The sequence below is a fragment of the Pteropus alecto genome, unplaced genomic scaffold (assembly GCF_000325575.1).
Source record: "Pteropus alecto unplaced genomic scaffold, ASM32557v1 scaffold15, whole genome shotgun sequence".
Lineage (NCBI taxonomy): Eukaryota > Metazoa > Chordata > Mammalia > Chiroptera > Pteropodidae > Pteropus > Pteropus alecto.
Genome location: NW_006436286.1, coordinates 1,534,288 through 1,556,233, shown reverse-complemented (window position 1 = coordinate 1,556,233; position 21,946 = coordinate 1,534,288). Strand labels below are relative to the sequence as shown.

At 55.8% G+C, this 21,946-nt stretch overlaps 2 protein-coding genes across 2 annotated transcripts; one reads left to right on the top strand and one right to left on the bottom strand.

Moving 5' to 3' along the window:
• Nucleotides 1-2,681: 2,681 nt before the first annotated feature.
• On the top strand, nt 2,682-12,944 carry PLK1 (polo like kinase 1). The gene is made up of 10 exons (XM_006912520.2): nt 2,682-3,246; nt 3,929-4,097; nt 5,356-5,500; nt 6,407-6,500; nt 7,713-7,932; nt 10,515-10,670; nt 11,643-11,720; nt 11,892-12,046; nt 12,135-12,317; nt 12,448-12,944. Exons 1-10 carry the CDS (start codon nt 2,839-2,841, stop codon nt 12,652-12,654), a joined length of 1,815 nt encoding a protein of 604 aa, XP_006912582.1. The 5' UTR covers nt 2,682-2,838; the 3' UTR covers nt 12,655-12,944.
• Nucleotides 12,945-13,048: 104 nt separating this feature from the next.
• On the bottom strand, nt 13,049-20,949 carry LOC102880928 (serine/threonine-protein kinase/endoribonuclease IRE2). The gene is made up of 13 exons (XM_025047242.1): nt 20,589-20,949; nt 20,355-20,502; nt 20,111-20,238; nt 18,947-19,096; nt 18,532-18,688; nt 16,419-16,503; nt 16,073-16,262; nt 15,884-15,983; nt 15,608-15,807; nt 14,035-14,391; nt 13,502-13,625; nt 13,355-13,422; nt 13,049-13,272 (listed from the first exon to the last, which is right to left on the bottom strand). The coding sequence occupies exons 1-13, from the start codon at nt 20,664-20,666 to the stop codon at nt 13,060-13,062; spliced, it is 1,998 nt and encodes a 665-aa protein (XP_024903010.1). The 5' UTR covers nt 20,667-20,949; the 3' UTR covers nt 13,049-13,059.
• Nucleotides 20,950-21,946: the final 997 nt, after the last annotated feature.

Sequence of the window (21,946 nt, the reverse complement as noted above, 5' to 3'; positions counted from 1 at the left end):
AGCGGGCTGAAAAGGTAGTGAGGATTGCTGGTGGGCGGGGCATGCCGGTTTGGTAGCAGTGGAGCAAAAGCAAACAGCTGGCGCCCGGGAAGCCCTGGGCAGGTGACGGCATTTCTGGGCTTTGCTGTCCAGAACTATTCCTGGACGCTTCGTGTCTTCGTGACGGAAACTTCCTGAAGCCTCTCCAGTGCCGCCTTTCCATGCACGGTGTGTGCACGAGTGCAGACCGAGCTGCGGGCACGCCTGCCAGCGCTGACGGTGACCACGGGCTGGGGGCAGTCTCTGCACTCTCCTGGCAGGACACCGGCAAGTGCCGTCCCCACTCATGAGGTGGCGGAACCAGTGTCACGGACAAGCAGCACTTTGGTGCTGACTCCTCGGGGGCCTTGGCAGTCCCAGACACTGAGGACTGGACCAACTTCTCACGCTGGCCTGGAGGCGCTGGGGCGGGAGGCCCGTGGTCGGCTATGCCGGGCCTGACTGGCATGTGTCCTGCCCAGGGTGCCCTAACGTCGTGAACCTGCTTCCAGGGGGACCGCAGGTGCCCGTCACCACACCAGAAGGCTGCAGGTCGGCTTGAACTCACTGGCCACAGCCGTGCTATACCCGCGCCGTGGGCCAGGCACAAACGAGCCAGATGGAAACAGGGAGGCCGCCTGGCTCCCTGAGAGACTCATGTGGTTAACGGAGCCGTTTCATTTTAGCTGGCTAAATCCAGGGCACCTAACAGTGTGAATGAGAGCAGGTCTGCAGGGTGGCCGCGCCTTTCGTGCAGGGCCCATGGATGATTTTGGTGTCCAGCAGCCTGGGCCAAGGGCCGAGGGGTGAACTGTGCCGAAAAGTGTTGACAGAGCAGACCTGACACTGCTCTGCTTGGCCAGGCCTGTGTGCAAGGGTGGCCCCGGGCTGGCGACGGGGTGCTCGCACTTGGCTTCGCGTCATTCCCTAAGGGAGGAGCGGCTCACTCTGTCTAAGCTGTTTGTGCCAACAGCGTGCGCCAGCACCCCCCAGGAGAGCTGTCTCGCACGCGTGGCCACAGCGCCCTGCTGGAGGAGTGAAGCGTGTCCAGTTCGAGGGTGCTGGGAAGCTGGGCCCTGATGTCCTCCGGACTCTGCTCTGCGTGCCTGTCCCCTGGCTGATCTGGCTTCGCAGCCTTCTGCTGGAGTGGACCCTGGCTGGCCCAGAGCGGGCTGTGTGCAGAGTACCTGCGCATCCTAGTGCACCATTGAGCTGGGGGGGCGGTCTTGGGGACCCCAACACGATGCACGAGGGGTGCTGCTGGGGTGTCTTGCCCGGTGCTCTCTTGCCCGGTCTGGATGCTGTTCACATGGGGTGTGTTCAGTTTCTGAAAATTCACGGAGCTGTACCATTGTGATATGTATTCTCTGTAAATAGAATCAACTTCAATAAAAAGAAAACTATACACCACAGGATAAAAAGTAATAATTTTTTTAAAACTCCTTTTTCTCTAGCAAACTTGTCACCCTTTTTTACCAGGCATTGCCCTGGGGGCTTGGGACATGGCGGGAAGCATGTCATTGCCTCAGATTATTGGTACGCAGGCAAAGAGATTCTTAGTGTGGTCCATGTTTGCTGGGTTCTGTCAGACATTGCAGGCGCTAGGGGCACACAGAAAGGGCCTCTGTCTTGGGCATTTTGCCATTCTAGGGCTGCTACTCACTGATCTGTGGAGGCCAGACAGGCGACTGGGCAGAAGGGGGACAGCTGGGAACAGGCAAGCTGGGAAGGTATGTAGACATAGAGTTGCCAGAGCTGCTAGTTTTGTTATTGTTTTTTAGGAAAAACCACAGATCTGAATTTTTATGTGAGCTCTCTTGATTTTTAAGTGCTGTAAATGAATCCAAATTTTAAAAAGCGGGGGGCCAAACCACCCCTGCAGGCCGGATTTTGCCTCGGCCTACAGGTTTGCCAGGTACTCAGCCAGCCGGAGGTCCCTCCCTCTGACCAGTCACGGAAGGTCCAGTGTTTTAGGCACGGGAACTACAGCAGTGAGCAGGCCAGACTTGCTTGTGCAGTGGGGGGCCCGCATCTGGTGCCTCTCAGACTTCAGTATGTGTAGGACCCATTTGGACAGGCGCGTTGAAAAGCAGATTTCTGCCTGGGAGGTCTGCGGGCGGCTGGAGCCTTGCCTTTCTAACAAGCTCCCAGGTGATGGAGATGTTGGCGTCCCTGGACCAGTTTGCATAGAGTTGCTCTGTAAGCCGAGGGGCCCAGCAGCAGCTATAAGCCAGAGGGGAGTCGGAGCCTTGCCACTAAGGTGCAAGTTCCTGGCAAGCGTCTTGTTTTTACTTAGGTTTTAGTTTATTTGGGGCGTCTGGGAAGAGAGCTGATGACATGGGAGGCGGGTGCTGAGGCTCTCCCAAGCCGGCTCTTGGCAGGCTTATTAATACGCTCTAATCTGAGCTTATTCTGTAAAGCGGGCGGGGAAGGGGAAGGTCTTAGGAAAGGCTTCCCGGAGGCGGTGCACGGGAACTGCCGGAGCTTTCCGGAACGCGAGAAAGGGAGAAACCCTGAACTCCGGCTCTCCTCGGGCTGCTTTCCCTGGCCCCCCACGTGTCCGCTGTCCGTGAGTGCCTGTCAATCAAGTTTGTTTCTCTCCCCCGCACCCCGGCTGGGTGAGGTTTAAAGGCGGCTGCGGAGCGCAGCGCTCCCAGAGTGCCGCGCGGCGGGCGGGTTTGGATTTTAAATCCCCGCGGCCAATCAGTGGCGCGCAGGCTTTTGTAACGTTCCCGGCGCCGCGTTTGAATTCGAGGAGGAGCCGAACGGTGTCAAACCTCTACCCAGACCCAGCTAGGTCCGCTGAGCAATTCCGGGAACATGAGTGCCGCGGCAACAGCAGGGAAGCTGGCGCGGGCACCAGGTGAGCCTGGGAAAGCCGGGGGTCCCGGAGCTGCAGCTCCTGGGGCCTCGGCGGCCGCTCCGCCGGCAAAGGAGATCCCGGAGGTCCTAGTGGACCCACGCAGCCGGCGGCGCTACCTGCGGGGCCGCTTTCTGGGGAAGGGGGGCTTTGCCAAGTGCTTCGAGATCTCGGACGCGGACACTAAGGAGGTGTTCGCGGGCAAGATCGTGCCTAAGTCGCTGCTGCTCAAGCCGCACCAGAAGGAGAAGATGTCCATGGAGATAGCCATTCACCGCAGCCTCGCACACCAGCATGTCGTGGGCTTCCACGGCTTTTTCGAGGACAACGACTTCGTGTTCGTGGTGTTGGAGCTCTGCCGGCGGAGAGTGAGTGTCGCTGCTGGGGGATTGGAGCTGCCTGGGGCCGGGGTTGGAGCGCCCTGCCCCGCAGCTGCTGGAGAAGGTGCGCCGGGGGCTCGGAGCTGCTGGAGAGGAGGTGCCGGGACCCTCCAACTAGGCGTGGAGGGATCCCAGACCGAGCTCGGAGCTGCTGGGGGAGGGGTTCCGGCTAAGTGGAGCCCGAGTCACGCCGCTGCTAGGGAAGGTGCTCCCGCACGCCGGGTGTGGGGCGGAGGGCGGGGCGACGCGCGGGCAGCCGCGGCTATGGGCGCCAGGGCTCCGGGAGTAACCGGTTAAGGGTGGAGCCCGGGCAGGGGCGCTACGGACCTGGAGCCTCCGGAGTGGAGTTGGGGCAGGGAGACTGGTGGGGCCAGAACTCCGAGGTTCAGGAAAGGAGTCTGCTGCCGCAGAGAGGCGGGGGAGGGGATACTGGAGACTCTGCGCTTATGCAATGGGACTGACATAGGCGCCCCAGGTCAGAGGCTGGGAGGCAGCTAGTAGGAAAAGGGGTGCTATGGACAGTGGTGGCTAGGCTTAGGGGAGGGTGCAGGTCCTCGCTGTCCTGGAGAAGAAATGGCCGGGGGTCCTGGGCTGCCTTCCCCTAATGGTAGCGCCCCACCCTTGGATCTCAGCACCCACCCGTTCCTCCTCCCTTCCCCCGCCCACCCAGTCTCTCCTGGAGCTGCACAAGCGCAGGAAAGCGCTGACGGAGCCCGAGGCCCGCTACTACCTGCGGCAGATCGTCCTGGGCTGCCAGTACCTGCACCGGAACCGAGTCATCCACCGGGACCTCAAGCTGGGCAACCTCTTCCTGAATGAGGACCTGGAGGTGAAAATAGGTGAGGCGCTGGGCCTGCGGGTGCTTGATACCACAGAGAAGTGGGAACGAGGGGGCTGGGGGTTGGGGGAGGGAGAGACCAGGAAGATTAGGGAGGCAGGAGCCCTGGGCTGTCATGGGTTCTCTAAGTTAAAATGTAGTTCCATCACATGCCATCTGTCTTTGTGCTCACCACCCAGAGTCTGCTTTTCTTCCGTCACTGTGTTCCACTCCCGTGACCCTCTTCCTGCCCCGCACCTCTTCCCCTCTGGTCACCCACTCCTTTCTGGTGTCCAGTGTCTATGAGTTTGCTTGCTTTCATTTGTTGCTTTCTGTTTTATATCCCACATATGAGAAGAATCACGTGGTTCTTGTTCTTTTCCATCGGACTACTTCACTTAGCATGATGCTCTCAAGATCTATCCAGGCTGTCCCCAGTGGCAGTATGCATCTTTTTAACGGCTGAGTAGTATTCCGCTGTAACATGTACCACCTCTTCCTTGTCCATTCTTCATCTAAGGACACCTGGGTCGTTTCCATGTCTGGGCCAATGCGAATATAGCTGCAGTGAGCATCAGGGTGCAGATGTCTTTAAGTGTTTTCAAATTTGGCAGGTAGAGCCCCAGAAGTGGAATTGCTGGGTCATATGGTAGTTCTCTGGTCTTAATTTTTTGAGGCCCCTCTGTATGGGTTTCCACGGAGGCTGCACCCAGTTACATTCCCACCAGCAGCGTGCGAGGGTCCCCTTTTCTCCATATCCTCATCAGCCCTTGTTATTTCTTACACAGTATTTTTTTTTTTTTAAAAAAGAATTTGAATTCCTGTCCATGTTTTAAGTTGGGAGGCCTGTCGTAGAATTTTTGCCGTAAAGTGCCTTTCGACCCGTTGGAAGCTCCAGCAGCACTGGGCAGCATTCCCTTGGGGCAGCTCTACGGGCGGAGCAGCAGCTGTCCCCTTAGACTCCCCTGTCCCCACCCCTCGCTGTCATCCTCACAGACTTGCCTAGTAGCAGTCTTGAAGCTTGCTTGCTTGGTGGGTCCATGAAGGCGTTTGAGTTCCTTCCTAGAAGCTTGGCCCTCCTTTCCAGAGTGTCAGGATGGTCGCCGGGATGTCCCTCCTGGGGCCAGCATGGTGGGAGGATTCCTGGGCAAGGCCGTCTGTGTCCCAGGGCTGGGACTTGAGGGGTCAGAGGACCCTGGCTCTTGGTGCCCAGGTCTGGACCAGCTGTCCGCACCGACATGACGGGCTAGCCTCTGAGCACCTCTTCCCTTTGGTCCTAGGGGATTTCGGACTGGCGACCAAAGTCGAATATGACGGGGAGCGGAAGAAGACCCTGTGCGGGACCCCGAATTACATAGCCCCTGAGGTGCTGAGCAAGAAGGGGCACAGCTTCGAGGTGGACGTGTGGTCCATCGGGTGCATCATGTAAGTTGGGGCTGTCTCAGGCCCCGCCCGGCCTCAGCAGGTGCCCTCGTGGATGTGTCACCTGCCAACCCACCTGCCTGTGGAAAGGCCACTCTGGAGAGCAGAGTGCCCCAAACAAAGCCTAATTTCCATATTTTTCCTGTCACTGGCATGTCCTGTGGGCTTCCTGCAGCCTGGGCCAGTCTGGAAAGAGGGAGAGGAGGTCTCCCCAAACTTGCTCTGGCCCCTCATTACTCAAGATGTGGCCCGTAGGCCAGCAGCATTGTCACCTAGGAACCTGTTAGACATGAGGTCCTAAGACCCAGGCTGTTGGATCAGAACCTGGGTTTCAACCCGACTGCTGGCTGATTCTTGTGTACAATAAGCTTTCAGAACCGCTGATGTAGAAAGTAGCATCGGGTGGGAGGAATTGGAATTGGAGCTGGCGGGGGGAGGTGCCTGTGGCCTGTCTGGGTCAAGGCCATCAGAGGTGGGTGGTAGGCAGAGGCCCTTCTCAGCTGTCGCCTTTGTGGTGGTTGGCCTGGGTATGGAGAGTTAGGGTGAGTTGTGGCAGTGGCTTTCACACTTACTCCAGTGGACTTTTCATGTGGCAGCTTCAGGCTGTAGGTGCAGAACCGTCACACGTGGGCTGCCATCGCGACAGCACGCTGCCCACCCGCTCTGACCTACCTTGTGCTGGCTGGCGGCCTCTGGGCCCGAGAGGGGTGCCGGCCCATGAGAACTCTGGTCTCAGAGCCTGTGTTCCCCTGGGGGCCCTCTCACCAGGGTCCTGGTTCTGGGGGCTGCTCAGTAGGCTTGGAGACTGTCCTCAGCGCCAGAGTGAGGGTCCAGAGGATGCCTGGCCTCCGTTCTGGCCCTTAGCTGATTCCTCCTGCATCTGAGCCCAGTCCCACCTTGTGCTTACAGGTATACCTTGTTAGTGGGCAAACCACCTTTTGAGACGTCTTGCCTAAAAGAGACCTACCTCCGGATCAAGAAGAATGAGTACAGTATCCCTAAGGTGACTAAAGCACTTGTAGTTGAATTTTATTTTCTTTTTTTTTCCCTCCGAAAGCTGTTTCCTGAGCCCAGTTAGACCCTGGGGACAGAGACAGGTCAGCCGCACCCCTTGGGTGGCCGCACAGCTTTACAGTGTTTATGTCTGAACTGGCATGCAAAACTGGACACGTGTGCACAAAGGCCGTTCTTCCAGGGTGGGGAGAGTTTGTAGATTCTCAAAGGTTGGGTAGATAACCCAAAAGATGTGTAGAAAACACACACACACACACGCACAAAGAAGGGTGTAGGAGGCAGAACTACCTCTATGCTGCTTAAGCTCCAGAAGTGGACTGTCTGGATTCCGGGGACAGGTGTCCCAGCCCTTCTGAACTGTAGCCCCATCTGTAACATGAGCCCTGTCTGTGGCTCCTCGCGGGTGCCTTGCGCGCGGTAAGCACTGAGTCATAGGCGCTGTGAACGCATGGCAGTGTGCGTTTTCACAACCCACAGCCTGAATGCATCGAGAGGAAGGACCTGTTCCTACGGAAGCCTGGCTAACTGTCAGAGGAACGTGGCGTGGGGTGGTTCATGGGTGCTGGAGCCGCCTGCACGGTGTCGCATGGGCGCGGGCTGTAGTACCTGTCAGGCGCGCGCTTGGGCGCTCGGCCGCACCGTGCCTCAGTTTCCTTGTCTGCAGGAGCTGTCAGGTCTCCACCCCTGAGGCGTTTCTGTGTGAGTTAACACACATGACATGCCTGGAGTTCCTTCCCATTGTGTAGTGAGTGCAGAGTTGAGGCTAGGCTCTTACGAGGCGTGTGGCTGTGCTGGGCTGTGTCCCGTGGAAACTCCTCACGAGGGCTCTAGGTGTGGTGCTGTGTCCCCATTTTACAGATGAAGATACAGAGGCCCTAGAAAGCCAGGTTCCTTGTCTCTGGGGCCTCAAAGCCTGTGTCTCACGTGCCACTCTGGTGGTGAGCAGCTTGAATTATGCAAGAGCAAGTTCAGGGGCAAAATGCCCTCACATCCATCTGGAGTTTCGGGAGGGAGGAAACACAGCCCTCCTCACAGCTGCGTAAAGCCGATAATGGGGAGTTTGGTGCTGTTCTCAGTCGCTGACGGGGGCACAGTTGAGACCGGGGACTGCGTGTGGAACAGGGACCCGCAGTTCCTTTGTGGCGGTCTGCACTTGGTCCCCATTCCGTCCCGCTTATGGCTCTCTCGCCCTCTGCCCCAGTACGTCAACCCCGTGGCCGCCTCCCTTATCCAGAAGATGCTCCAGACGGACCCCGCTGCCCGCCCCACCATTCACGAGCTGCTGAACGAGGAGTTCTTCACTTCCGGCTACATCCCCGCCCGCCTGCCCATCACCTGCCTCACCGTCCCACCCAGGTTTTCCCTCGCTCCCAGCAGTCTGGACCCCAGCAGCCGGAAGCCTCTCTCCGTCCTCAATAAAGGTAAAACGGGGCCTGGGCAACAGCAGGCCCCCAGGGAGGGCCTCGGCCTCAGCTGTGGGTGTGTGGCCCCCAGAGCCGGCTGTGCAGTGAGACAGGCCTCGGTCCTCCCGTGGCAAATGCCCTTCCCCTTGGCCTCTTGGGAAAGACAGACCTTACCATGGCCAAACAGACCCGTCAGGCCCCAAAAGAGAGTGGACCATACGCCACACCTGGAAAATTCTTATCAGTTAAAAAAATTCTTAACACGCCTTTATGGTCCATTGAAAAAATGTGAAATTTTTCAAATACACAGAACATAGGGCAGCAGGCTCCCATGCACCTGCTGGACTCGGCCATTGTCAAGACTGTCCCATTTGGTCGTCTCTCCTCTTCTGTTCCTTCTAAGTTCACCCCAGACGTCTTGCCATTTGACCCCCGTGAACCTCAGTGTGCGTCTCTTTAAAAGGATGGACGTTGTCTTACAAGACCACGTGCCATCGATTAGGTTGTCATCGTTTCTAAGTCTCATAAGAGGACAGAATTAGGAAATACATAGTTTGGGGGTGGGGGGACATTGAGTTTATGGTGATGTTTCCAATTCATGATTTTGAACATCTTATTTTGTTGTTATTTTAAACTTGTGAAAAGGTATGAGAATAGATACAAATCTGCTATATCCACTTTACCTAGATCCACAATTAACATTTTTTTTCCACATTTGCTTCAATTCATTCATTCATCCCTCCCTCCCTTCCTCCCTCTCTTCCTTTCTCCCTCCATCCCCTCCTCCCATCCCTCCTCCCTTCTTCCCTTTCTTCCTCCCTCCCAAACTATTTAAGAGTAAATTGTATACATCCTGTCCTTTAAAATTTAATACCTCTGCATATATTTCCGAAAAACAAAGATTATTCCGCATAAGCACAGCACCGTGCACGGATGTCAGGCGCAGGGAGTTTACCGCTGACACATCTTGTCCTTCACGATCTTCCGCTGTGACATTGCTCCTTTTGGTAATTTGAGTATCTGATTCAAATATAACGATAGGACTTTTACTTCTCTGATTTTACATTTGTATTTCTTTTAAACTGAAAACCTTATTTCCTTACATTAATATTCATGTTTTTCAGCATGTATAAACTAGTTTTAAATGTCTTATTTTCTTACAGTTCTATTTGTCATTGGAATATATTTCACCAAAGATATATAGTTTAAAAAAAAAAAGATCACTTGAAATATTTTTTTCTCTGTGTGGATATAGCACCAATTTAATATACACCAATTTACTACATAAGTTCATTTGTTTCAGTCATAATTTAGTACTGTTATTTTAAGGGTTATCTTATTTCTTTTGGTGTTAATTTTCGAAATTTCTTTTTGCGGTGATACTGGTCTTGATCACCTGCTTATGGTGGTGTCTGGTGGGTGTTGCTGCTGCGAAGGGACTATTTTCTCCTTTGTAATTATACATGCCTTGCTGGGAGCGACTCTGAGATGGTCCTGTGTCTCCCCGGACCTCTGCCCAGCGATTCGAGCACCCGTGGCGGATGTCGCCCGCAGCACTTGCTGCCATGGCTGATGGTGGTGTATCCCTCGCTCCTCCCGCGTTTATTAACCGGAGTCTTCTGTAAGAGAGAGCTGTCGCTTCTCTCCCACGGGCTTACGTATTTGATTGTTTATTCTTTGGGCTATCATGCCATATTGGCTTTTAAGGACTGCTTTGTTTTCTTATGGTTTTAATTTTTGGATAGGAAACATTTTTAAAAAGCTTCTTATGCTGGAAATTTTCAGATTTACTCGAGAGTCATGAGAACTCTATGATGATCCCCTAAGAAATCAGCATTTTTCAATAGTCAGCAACCTTTGCCCACATTTTTATCTACCCCACCTCCTCCCCCTTTTCTGGCTAGAGCTTTAAGAGCAAATCTCAAATATTACTCATACTCAAGTTCTCATCATAGCCTAGTTTTTTAAAATTGAAAACTCCGATCTTTACATATGTTTAAGAAGAATTTCATATTACACAAGGAGAATGAGCACATGTTGGTGGGGAAAGAATAAACATTTAAGCATAAAGAAAATGAAAATCCATGCTTCTGGCATCAGCCATAACCCATGCTGAAGTTTCAGTGTGGGTCTCTGCAGGCTCTCTCTGGTCACATAAGCAGATAAAGCAAATTTTAGGGCGGGAAACTCTTACGTTTTTGTTAAATGCCTGCTTAACTCGACCTGCTGGTCTGATTTACTGAACTTCCCATTTTTCTGGCTACTGAAGACATTTTTAATTCTTGGCTTAAAGTGGGTAGCTCCTAGCTGCTGGTGTCTCCCTGAGTGACCGGTGGAGTTCTGCAGGGTCAGAGGCCTGAGTCTCTGACACTGCGTGTCCTGAAGGGCTTGGCCTGGTCCTGGAGGTGCCAGTGGGTGCCATGTGCCTGTCCTTGGAGCATGCGCGCTGATAACCGGACACTGACTCAGTTTACCCAGAGCAGTGGCTGCTCAAAGAGTTTTTTTCCTAGGGCGAGTACCAGCCATGGTGAGGGGTCCCTTGCCCCTCCCAACTTGCTGCTTTTGTGCCCAGCTAATGACCACATCCACCTTCTTCCCAGGCACCGAGAACCCCATGCCTGAGCGGCCCCGAGAGAAAGAGGAGCCAGTGGTTCGGGAGACCAGTGAGGCGGCTGACTGCCACCTTGGTGACATGCTGCAGCAACTCCACAGTGTCAACGCCTCCAAGCCCTCAGAGCGGGGGCTGGTGAGGCAAGGTGGGAGCTGCCACGGGCTGGGGGCGGGGGGTACCGTGTGTCTGGAGAGGACAGGGAAGTCCCCCAGCAGGGCGGGCTGGCCTGTCCCGGCCCCTGTATCCAGAGGCCTAGTTCCCCTACTTTTCATAGGTGAAAACCCCACTGAGTTAGCCTGACGCCCAGGCGCTCCGGGGTCCGGCCTTTCTCCTCTCTTGACCCGTCTCTTGTCTCCCCGAGTGCCCTGCTCAGCTTGCCGCCTTCGGACACTTGCACACGCCCTCTCTTGTGTCCGATGAGTTTCTGGTTAGCCACCGAGACGGCTGGAGTGACAGACCCAGACGCACTCAGCCTCAGGGCTTCGCTCACACTGTCCCCTTCTCCCAGACGCCCCTCCTCCAGACGCCTGCTTGGCTCATGCTCTCGCTGCCCTCGAGTGTCTGTCCCCGTGTCCCCTCCACGCGCAGTCCCCTGGCCCCCACTCTTCACTCTCGTCATTCCCTATACCTGCCGAATGTTTCTCCATAACACTGCTCACCTGACGCAGTCTAAGTTTTCGTGCTGGTTTCCTGTCTTTAAAAGAAGAGGTTACTGCAGACACCGAGCATAACATCTGGAATTGTTTATCTTCTCACAAGGTTTTAATTGCTCAAAACTGGAAAACTAGATGATCTGTCAGCTACTGACTCGCCGTGATGGAAGCACCTTATATACTCTGTCCACGTTTATTTATGAGCTCTGTCCTTATGACCAGAATGCACGCCCGTGGAGGCTGGGTCTCTGTCATTGCTCTCTGTAGCCGTGACAGTGTCTGGCACACGCTCAGCCTCTGATTAACTGAGTCAGCGGAGCGAAGGAGTGGCACTTGGCACTGCCGCTCATCTGAGCCCGGTGGCGGCACAGGCCGCTTGGCGGAGCCCAGGTGGGGTGTCGTGGTGTGGGCCGCCCAAGGGGAGAGGCTGGCGCTGACCAGTCGTCCGTCTGTTTTCGTTCCAGAGGAGGCAGAGGACCCCGCCTGCATCCCCATCTTCTGGGTCAGCAAGTGGGTGGACTATTCGGACAAGTACGGCCTCGGTAGGTCTCTTCCAGGGGGGCGGGTGGCCCAGGCGTGGCCGCGTGAGCCCCTGACTTGCTTCAGGCTCGCACCTTTCTTGGCTGCCAGCTCCTCCTCTGCTGTCTCCAACCCAGGCCTCCCAGGGCCCCCCGCCCCCCGCCCGCTTTCTGAGCTCTCTCCACTGCCGCCAGGGTACCAGCTGTGTGACAACAGCGTGGGGGTGCTTTTCAATGACTCAACGCGCCTCATCCTCTACAACGACGGTGCCAGCCTGCAGTACATAGAGCGCGACGGCACGGAGTCCTACCTCACCGTGAACTCACACCCCAACTCCCTGATGAAGAAGGTGAGTGCCGGCTGCACCGGGCTGGGCCACGCCGCAGTCAGTGGGGTGCTGGCCGGCCTCTGACTGAGCCCCTCCCCCCCGCAACCAGATCACCCTCCTCAAGTATTTCCGGAACTACATGAGCGAGCACTTGCTGAAGGCGGGGGCCAACATCACGCCACGGGAGGGCGACGAGCTGGCCCGGTTACCTTACCTGCGCACCTGGTTCCGCACCCGCAGCGCCATTGTCCTGCACCTCAGCAACGGCTGCGTGCAGGTCAACTTCTTCCAGGTGGGGTCTGCGGGGAGCGGGCGGCGTGGGGGAGTCCGCCTTCCAGCGGACGTCGTCCCTGCCTGCACGCCCCATGTGCGCAAGCCGCCCAGCCTTCCTTCCGCTAACTGCCCTCCACCTGCCCGCACAGGACCACACCAAGCTCATCCTGTGCCCTCTGATGGCCGCTGTGACCTACATCAATGAGAAGCGGGACTTCCGCACGTACCGCCTGAGCCTCCTGGAGGAGCACGGGTGTTCCAGGGAGCTGGCCAGCCGGCTCCGCTACGCTCGCACCATGGTGGACAAGCTGCTGGGCTCGCGCTCAGCCACCAACCGCCTCAAGGCCTCCTCGTAGGCCCCTCTGGACTGCCCCTGCCCACCCACCCCCCGGACCATGGCCCGTTCTGGTTCGCGCCCACAGTGTCGGTCTTTATAGTGTGTCCCCAGCCCTGGGGGCTGGGGACAGCTCTGTCACCCTCACAGGTGGGGGCTGCTGTGTAAGTTATGGTTGTACATGCTCAGGTGTGGGTTCTGTGGTCCCCTCCCCTTCCCTGGCCCCACCGCATGAATTGTACAGAATATTGCGATTGGATTCGGGACTGTCCCCTCCTTGCCTTTATACACATTAAACACACGTGGATCTTTGTCCTCTCGTGTTCCCTGAGGGCTGCCCGGCGCCTGGGCCCTGGGCACACCTCCGCCCCAGCATCCGTCCCCGGGCTGCCAGGCCTCTGGGTCCTTTCCAATGCTGAGGCCGGCCTCAGCTCCCAGCAGCCCCCAGGCTCGGCCCCCCGGCCCCCGCGGCTGGCGGGTAGTAGGGCCGGAAGAGGCTCTCGGAGGCACAGCTGCTCATGGCCTGGTGCGTGTGGAGCAGCAGCCTCGGGAAGCGGGCGGTGAAGTACTGGATGAAGCCGTCGGGGACGTGGCCCAGCGCCTGCCGCAGCTCAGCCGGGAGCTCCCTGTAGTGGTGCCTCTGCAGGGGTTAGGGCAGAGGGCTGGGCTCAGTGGCGACCAGGCCCCTAAGGGCCCCCCACGACCCCGGCCCTGGAACACACCTTGTTCCTCACGGCACGCAGTAGGTCTCGCACAGATGTCCCCTGATAGGTCCGGAACCTCCTCAGGTCTGCAGGCATGGAAGGCGTGGGCAGGGCTGCCCCTCTGGGTCCCCTCGGCCCCCAGGCCCACCCGCGCCTGGCTGGTACCTGTCTGCAGTGGCGCTGAGATGTGCTTGTGCCAGTCACCACGGACCACCGCAGAGCCCCCCGCCTCCAGTGCCACCACCAGGGGCGCCTGCTCGGGCTCCTTCTCCAGCCAGTCGCTGACATCCTAGGACCCCAGAGCACTCCTAAGCCTACGACCAGCTTCAGAGGCCACAAAGCCAGGAACCCACCCTGCGTCATTCCGCCCAGTCCTCCCTGGCCTATGAAGGAGGTGCTGTCACCCCCTTACAGATGAGCAAACCGAGCCCCCAGCACAAAGCCGCTACTCAAGGTTGCACAAGTTTGAGTGGGCTCACAGGCATGGCGTAAGCCACGGGGGCCAAGAGGGACAGGCAGCTGGGCTGGGACAGTGCCGAGGCAGCCCCAGTGAGGGCTTCATGCTCCATCTGATCTCAGATAAGGAGCCGGGCCGCCTGGCACAGGCAAGTCTCCACCCAGCTTCCCCTCTCCCTGGGGAAGTTGCACAGGACCCAAATTTGGCACGTTCTGGGGCCAGTCCCATGGTCCCCCCTGACCTGGAAGAACTGGAGCTGCTTGGCTCTGCTCCAGAAGAAGGGGTGGGCCAGCATCTGGGGGGCAGAGGGGCGCGCCTGTGGCAGCGGGCTCAGCATGGCCTCAACCAGGCTCCGGGCCACCACCTGGTCTGGAGGGAAAGGGGGTGGCTTCAGGCCCGCCCGGCCTCGTGCCTGGCTTCCCCCATGTCTGCCGGGCCAGGTCCCCTCACCATGGGCCTCTTCCTCCAGGTGGGCCAGACGGGGAGCCCCTGCAAGGATGTTGGCCTGGCGATACAGACTCTCTCCGAAGGGGTGGCCGCCTCCGGAGAGCACGTAGTAGAACACGCAGCCTGCGGAGAAGACGTCCACTGCGCTCGTCTGGGGCCAGGGAGAAGAGCGTGAGGAGGAGGTCGCTGCCTCCAGGAGGTCTGCCGGGCTAAGTTCACCCGTGGGGGTTTGGTTCGGAGCGGAGCCCAAGGCTGCTTCCTGAGAGGCCTCCCCCTGGCCCGAGCTACATGGCCTCCCCTCTGCGCCGTTGAAAGGGGCCCATGGTTTTCATCCAGAATCTTTGGTCCTGCTGAGCTAGTTCAGGGCTCCCAGCGTCACATCCCCCAGCGAAGATAGCCAGGCAGGTGGCAGTGAGGTGGTGGTGAGGACCACACGCTCTGGCACTGGCCCGTGCACGGGCGGCACCTGGCACTTGGCTCTGCTGGTTGACTCCAGGCCACTCTCTCTCAGGGTGGCAGAGTTCCATTTCCCAAGAACCCAGAAATCCAGATTTTCCTGTGCAACTTCCCAAAAGTTAAAATATTGGCCACTAATTGAAAAAACAAAACCTGCCAGGAGGCTTTGAACGGTGCCTTTGGTCCTCGGGCCTCCAGGGTGCCACTTCTAGCTTTCTCTAGACTTTTAAGGTACACGTGGTTTTGTCTAGTGACTGTCCTTTTGTATTACTCTCATCTATGCCCATGACCAGCTTCGAGCCACACACTGACAAAATAAAAAATCTATAGTCCTGGGGCTCCAAACTCAGGTGTCTGGGGGGTCAGATTCCACTCTGTGCTTCAACTGTATGAGCTCATCTGATGTGCCCCAAACCCTCCACCCTGGCTACACATCGAAGTCCCCCGCAGGCCCTGGCCCAGCTCATTGGGTTAGAATCGCTGGCCGTGGGCCTGGGCAGTGACTCTCTGTAAGTCCCCGGTGACTGCAGCACAGTGAAGGCTGAAAACACTTTGAGCTTAGGGTTTCTCACTGTCAGCGCTGCAGACGGTTTGAGCCTGGTGATTCTTTGTTGTAGGGGCCTGTCCTGTGTGTGGCAGGATGTGTGGCGGCAACCCTGGCCTCTGCCCATCAGAAGCTAGTAGCAACCCAACCCTGCGAAGCGTGACAACCAGAAAGTGTCTCCAGACATAGGCCAGTGTCGCTTGGGTGGTGAAATAGTGCCAGGGTGAAGCCACTGCTCTAAGTAAGGGATCAATCATCCCACTTTACAGAGAAAGGGACAGGCAAGGAGGAGTGACTCAGGCTCGCACAGCAGGTGACCTGGAGCCTGGCAGCAGAGGCCTTGGGCCAGGGCAGCGGGAGGACTCACAGGGCTCTCTGGGGGCTGCAGCTGCAGGAGCTCGGGTGCCATCCAGCCCTCCGTGCCGGGGACGCCCGAGTGCAGGCTGAAGCTGCAGTGACCGGCTGGCAGCTTCTTGCAGAGGCCGAAGTCGGAGAGGACCACCCTGCCTTGGCCCTGGCTGTCGGGCCCCGAGATGAGGATGTTGGCGGGCTTCAGGTCCCGGTGCACTGTGAGGGCGGAGGGCAGCTGAGAGTGAGGTGGGCAGGGCAGGCCGGGGCGGGGAGAGTAGGAGGCGGGGGGTACCTATGTGCAGGGAATGCAGGTGCGCCAGGCCGGATGTGAGCTGCTGCAGCGCCGTCACGGGCTCCAGGCCCCAGCGGTCCAGCTCTGGGTTTTCCACGTACTGAAGAGCAGCGAGGGGTCAAGTGTCACTCTGCAGCTGGCACCTCCAGGCCAGCACCCTCCGCCCCCCAACTCCTGGCTCCAGCTCACCTCCTGCAAGGAGGCCCGGCAGAGCTCCAGGGCGATGTAGTGGAACTGGGGTCCCCGCTCGGTACAGAAGTAGCGGAGCACGTTGGGGTGCCGGTCCGACTCTTGCAGCAGCTCGACCTCCCGCCGAACCAGGCTGAAGCATTCACGGAGGAGCCGCTTGACAGCCACTGCCCGCCCCTCAAACTGTCCTCTGGGAGGTAGGGGATGAGGTTCAGAGAGGGCAGAGAGGAAGAAGCTGCGCCTGCTCCCACCTCAGGGATTCATTGAAAGAGTGGCTCTCCGAAGGACAGTGGCCCAAAGGGCTGTGAGAGCCACGTGTCCAGCCCAGCTCCTGGCCACCACTCACCGGAAAACGAAGGTGCCCCCTGCCCCGCGGCCCAGCACGTCCCTGGGGTTGAAGGAAATCTTGCCGACCACAGTGAGCTGCTCGGCTAGGTGGAGAAATGGTGGGTGTCAGGGGCCACGGCCAGCCAGTTCAGGCCTGCCCACCGCCTCCCGCTTCCTCCAGACTCCCACACTGCCCTGCCCGACCTGGCGCCAGGCTGCCCGCGTCCAAAGCCTGGTTCTGCCACTTACTCTGTGTGCATACTTGGGCAAGTTTTTTTAACTGCCGTGCCCTGCGTTTTCCCATCTGTAAAGCAGTGTAGACAAGGCACCTGTTCTCCAATTTGCCACAGTCCCCACCACTCCCTACTCTCCCACACGCCTCCTTCACTTTGCCCATGGGCATGAGTTTGCAATTTTGCCACAGTCCCCACCACTCCCTACTCTCCCACATGCCTGCTTCACTCATTTACTTTGCCCATGGGCATGAGTTTGCAACCTTCCCGTCGGCTTCCAGAATGTACACCCTGCTCTCTTTCTTCTCAGAACCTTTGCCTGTGCTGTTGGTGCCGCCTGGATGTTCCTGTTCTGCTTCTCCTCTGGTCACTTGGGTAATTCCTTCTCATCCTTGGGGTCACAGCTTACCCAGCTATTCCAGGACACTTCTGTTCGCACAGTCCCCCACGAGACAGCATTTATCACACTGCCCGATAACTGCCTGAATGAACCCTCTTAGGCTTTGCCTAGAGGTCATGAAGATGGCCAAGTGTGTCTTTAAATACAGGGGCAATCCAGTGTTATATAGAGACTGTCGCCACTGGGTTTTAAGAGAGGTCCCATGCTCCAACTGGGTGCTTTATTTTCTTGGGCTCTTGTTCCGAAGCATTGATATCACTTTGATTCCTTATGGTGGGTAAAGAAATTTAGGTGTTTTATATGACGAGGTGCCCTGGCCGAGCCAGGGCTGGGGTTCAACATCCTCTTTTCTCCTCCAAGGATTATTGCTATCTACTGACTTATAAGGAAGTGAGATGTCTGGGGAAGGAATCGTATCACCTCAGGGACAGGTCTAAGGGACAGTGGTGGTGAGGGCCAACTGCAGGGCCATTTAACGAGGACCACCTGGGAAAAGATGGAGTCTGGGGGTCTGGGGTAAGATAAGCCAGACTTGGCTCAAGTCAGGAGGTCCAAGGAGATGAGTGTTTCGGGGTACAGTGGTATCCCCCAGAGCCAGTAACGTGGCAGGAACTGCAACACTCAGGGCTCAGGCAACCCTGCAGTGGGGGCCTTCTCACAGCTGACCGCTGAGGAGGGGAGCTGCTCCCTCAGCAGAGCAAGGCAAACACGAAGGCGAACACGGGTGGCAGCATTGGAGCATCGAGTCACGTGTGGGGCGGGCTTCAGCTTGAGTTAAGGTGACAGCAGAATGGCTCCAGGGCACGAGGCTGTGGTTTGAACAGTGGCCAGGAGGTGCCAGCAGCAGTTCACGCAAAGGACCAAAGGCCGGCTCAGCCCAGAGCCAAAGAAGCAGAAGCATCCTGGACTGACTAGTGAAGGCACGTGGAATCTCCCGGGGTATCCCACAGATACCAAAGGAGGCTTGAAGGGCTTGTTTATGGGAATGAATTGAGAAGAGAGAAATTTTTTAAAAATAAAAAGCCCTAAAGAGCGGGAAAGGTACCAAATGGTACCTAGGTAATTTACTATTATTGTTACCAAATACGTTATTTTAGTTCATGTGTTAATATCATCACCTCGATATGATTTAATAATAATGATGGTGGTGACCTCTCCCGACGAGGCTATATAACCAGGTGGGCATTATTATTCCCATGTGACAAATGAGAATGCTAAGGCTCAGAGGAGCTGAGCAATTCATCAAAGTTAACGAACTGTGGAATTACATCTATACCCAGTTCTTTCTGCATCCAGAGTCCTTGAACATAATGACAATAGAAAAGGGTGGCAGAAATTTCTAGAATGCTCAACTACATAGCGGGCACTATTCAAAATACTCTTATCGTTTAGGCTTCGCTATCCCAAGGTTTGTCTTCTAACAAACCGACTGAAGCTAAACCATCCCCCTTCTTTCCTCTGTCCCTGACTCCGCCCTTTCCTGTTCACCTTAAGCTCACCTTCGGGGTCTTCGGTTGGTTCCGAGGGGCTTTGCAGCCTCTTCTTGTCCTGCGGGGTGACCCCCGAGGGCTGGGACGGAACATTCTGTGAGTTGAGAGGAGGGTGTGCAGGTTTCAGGGGGGCCTGCTGCTGCTTCTCTGCCAGCTGCTGCTGCTGCTGCTGAAACACGAGGGCCTAAGAGCTCAGCCTTTGCCAGGCCCTGCCTCATGGTGGGTCTAGCAGCCGTGCCTGAGGGGTCTGGCACTAGACCACGAACACAGAGCATAGTAGCAAGGGCTTGGGGAGCCGCTAGGAGGGAAAGGGCAGAATTGGAGCTGGGCGAAAGAGAGAATTGCTGGGTGGTCTTGGAGAGGGGGAACCGAGTTTTCTCTAGGACACCCTAAAATGGACCTGAGGTTGGGGTAATGGGCTTACCTGTCTCATCAAAAAGAGAATCCACCCTCCCAGGAAGACGGCTGTGAGGCTGGCTGCCAACAGGTCTTGGGGTCCCAGCCCTGGATACAAGTCTGGGGCTTTCTCTTCAGGATGTGGCTCCAGGGCCCAAGGTTGGTCCTGGCTCAGGAGCTGGGGACAAAAGGGCTTTCACTCTTAGCAACCTTTCCCACTGCGGATCCCCTAGCTGTTCTTTATCACCCAGTACAGGGCTGGGCTTAGCCCAAGATGCAGCGAGTGGGCGGTCTGTAGGTGGGACATGGCGCTCTCCGTGGTGCCGACGGAGCGAGTGTGTGGTCTTTATGATGTGGAGCATGGCTCTTTCCGTGGTTCTGAAGGGGATAGTAAGTGGGGGTCTGTGGTGGAGGATGTGGCGCTCTCCACAGTGCTGAACGAACGGGTGTGCTCTGTATGGTGTGGCGCTTTCCGTGGTGCTGAAGGGGCACTGACCAGGGGCATGTGTGGCGGGGGCCCCCCCCCCGGTGCTCTCCATGGTGCCGAAGGAGCGAGTATGTGGTCTATGGTGTGAACGGTGGCGCTTTCCGTGGTGCTGAAGAGGGAGGCAGCCTGTGGGGGGTCTTATGGAGGGGCGGGGCGCTCTCCGTGGTGCTGAAACGTCGTAGATTGGTCTTCTAAACCTAGTTGATGGCCAGCATCTCCTGGGGTGTCACTAAAAATTACAGGTGCTCTTGGGGCATCAGCAAAAAAGTGCAGATATCCACCTCCAGAGATTCTGAATTCAGTAAGGCTAGAGTTGGCAGCCACGTATTTCTAATGATCAATCAGATTTAAGGATTATTGCTCCAGGGCATGGCTCTTCCTTTGTAACAAGTGGTTCTTGTCCAGACCTCTCCCAGGATGACATGCTTTTATAGTTCTTTGTTTTCTTTTCCTCATTTGATAAACATTTTGTCACTTTTACATTGAAGAAGAGTAAAGGAAACTGACCCATGTTTCACAATTTAGATAGCCAGTATCTTGTTGATATGTCTAACATGTTTCTGGCAAAAGTAACAACAAAAAAAGAGATACTGTGTGATGTCAATTGACCCACCTCCAAGTGTTATTCATAGAAGCCTGAAGAAAAGGTCCAGCGGCTGCCCACCCATCTTCCAAGTCTGCCCCCAAGCCCTCTGCCCTTCTAGCACTGACCTCCGTAAAGAGAGCTGGGGGCTGCATACTCGCTGAAGGTCTGGTCTCAGGAGTCCCACTCCCTGGGGTAGGATGGACTCTCAGCATGGTGGTGTGTAGGACTGGGGGTGGCTCATGGTGTCCTAAGGGACAGAGAACAAGTCAGTGAGCTGAAGGTGACTTCAGCTTTATGGCTCAGAAGCCAGGACCACAGGTCCTTCATTTTCATCTATTCCAAATTTGAGTTATAGGGTCTCACCAATGAGCAGCCACTGGCTAGGGAGGGCCACACTGCCTGAGGGGTATCTGACAGCTGTGCTAGGTGAGCCCTCACGCTCTCCTGAGACTTGGAGTGTCACCTCATCTGTGGTGGGGCCATCCATGGAGGCCAGGGTCAGTCCACGAGGCTATGGCAGAAGGAGGAGAATCATGAGTGAGGGAGACTCCTCCCCTGCTCCATCCCCTTTCCAGCCCCTCAGAGACCCCTTCTCACCACTAGGGCCACCCCTGTGTGAACCAGTGCTTTGGAAACATAGAAGCCAGCTTCATCCTTCCCCACGTACAGCGTCATCCTAGTGGGGGACAGGAAAAGGGGAGAAGGATGAGTGATGGCGGTGGGTAGTTTCAGTTACCACCGTACCCATGTTCTCGTATTGTTCCTTTCCATATTGACTCTGGGCTTGGCCACATGACTTGCTTTGGACATTGAGATGATAGCAAATGTGACACAGAGAGAGGCTTGAGAAGTTCTTATGCACTGGAGTTTGTCCTCTTGTATTGTCCTTTGGAACCCCAAGACCAATATGGGAGGAAACCCAGCCTAGCCTGCTGGGGCGTGACTATGAGATAGGTGAGCCAGGCCATCCTAGATCATCCAGACTCAGCCAAGTTGCCAGCTGACTGCGCACATTAGCCAAGAGTGCCCGGCCCAGAAAACTACCCAACTGACCCACAGAATATTGAAAAAATAATAAACATTGTTTTGAAGCTCCTAAGTTTTGGGAGGTTGTTCGTTATACAGCAGAAGCTAACCGACGAACTCCTCAGGCACTGTGTCTGAATCTATGCCTAGCCCAGACCTCTTTCAAGAGCTCCGTTTTCTAAATCTGAACTCATCACTGCATTCTTTGCCTCCTCCTCCTCCTGTAATGCTCCCTACCTCTGAAAACGACAATACCCGTGCACTTCTAGAAACCTGAGCATGACTCTTGACTCTTTGCTCACAATCACCAAACTCCTTCATCATCAAATCTTACTGTTTTTTTCCTTAATACCTCTTACCTTCCATTTATTTCTATCTCTAGTGTTTCCGCCCTAGTCCAAAATGCCTTCCTTTCTTGCTTGAGCTAGTGCAGTGTTTTGTAAGTATGTGATTCCTCCCCTATACTACTCTAAGATACTCTTCACGCTGCAGCCCCTTATTTTTTTGAAATGAAAATATCATCAAATCACTTCTTTGCTTAAAACCCTCCAATGACTTCTCCATAGCCTTAGGAGAAATTGTCCGAACACATTCAACAATGCTAAGGATGCCACAAGATCCCACTTAACTTATTTCCTGTTCTGATTAATGCTCCAACCTATTTAACTTTTTCTGTTACCTGGATGTCATATTCTGTCTGTCTGTCTGTCTGCCTGTCTCTCTCTCTCCCCCACTTCCTCCCTCCCTTCTCCCCCATTAATCCTTTAATTTTAAAGAGTTCAGTTGAGCTCATTTATATTTTTAAGACACATATATTTGTGTTTTGTCATACTCTTTTCCAAAATGTACTTTATTTTAAGGTTTTCTTTTACTTTTATTTTTAAGTTCAAAGGCTGTCTTTTTTATCTTTGTCATTTCTAGAATTTCCC

Coding starts and splice junctions, on each gene's coding strand:
- PLK1 (XM_006912520.2), top strand. CDS start 2,839: ATGAGTGCCGCGGCAACAGCAGGGAAGCTGGCGCGGGCACCAGGTGAG. Junction 6,501..7,712: donor ATGAGTACAGTATCCCTAAG/GTGACTAAAGCA, acceptor CCTCTGCCCCAG/TACGTCAACCCCGTGGCCGC. Junction 7,933..10,514: donor TCTCTCCGTCCTCAATAAAG/GTAAAACGGGGC, acceptor CCTTCTTCCCAG/GCACCGAGAACCCCATGCCT.
- LOC102880928 (XM_025047242.1), bottom strand. CDS start 20,666: ATGACGCTGTACGTGGGGAAGGATGAAGCTGGCTTCTATGTTTCCAAA. Junction 19,097..20,110: donor CTCTCTTTACGGAGGTCAGT/GCTAGAAGGGCA, acceptor TTTTGTCCCCAG/CTCCTGAGCCAGGACCAACC. Junction 16,504..18,531: donor ACCAACCGAAGACCCCGAAG/GTGAGCTTAAGG, acceptor TTCTCCACCTAG/CCGAGCAGCTCACTGTGGTC.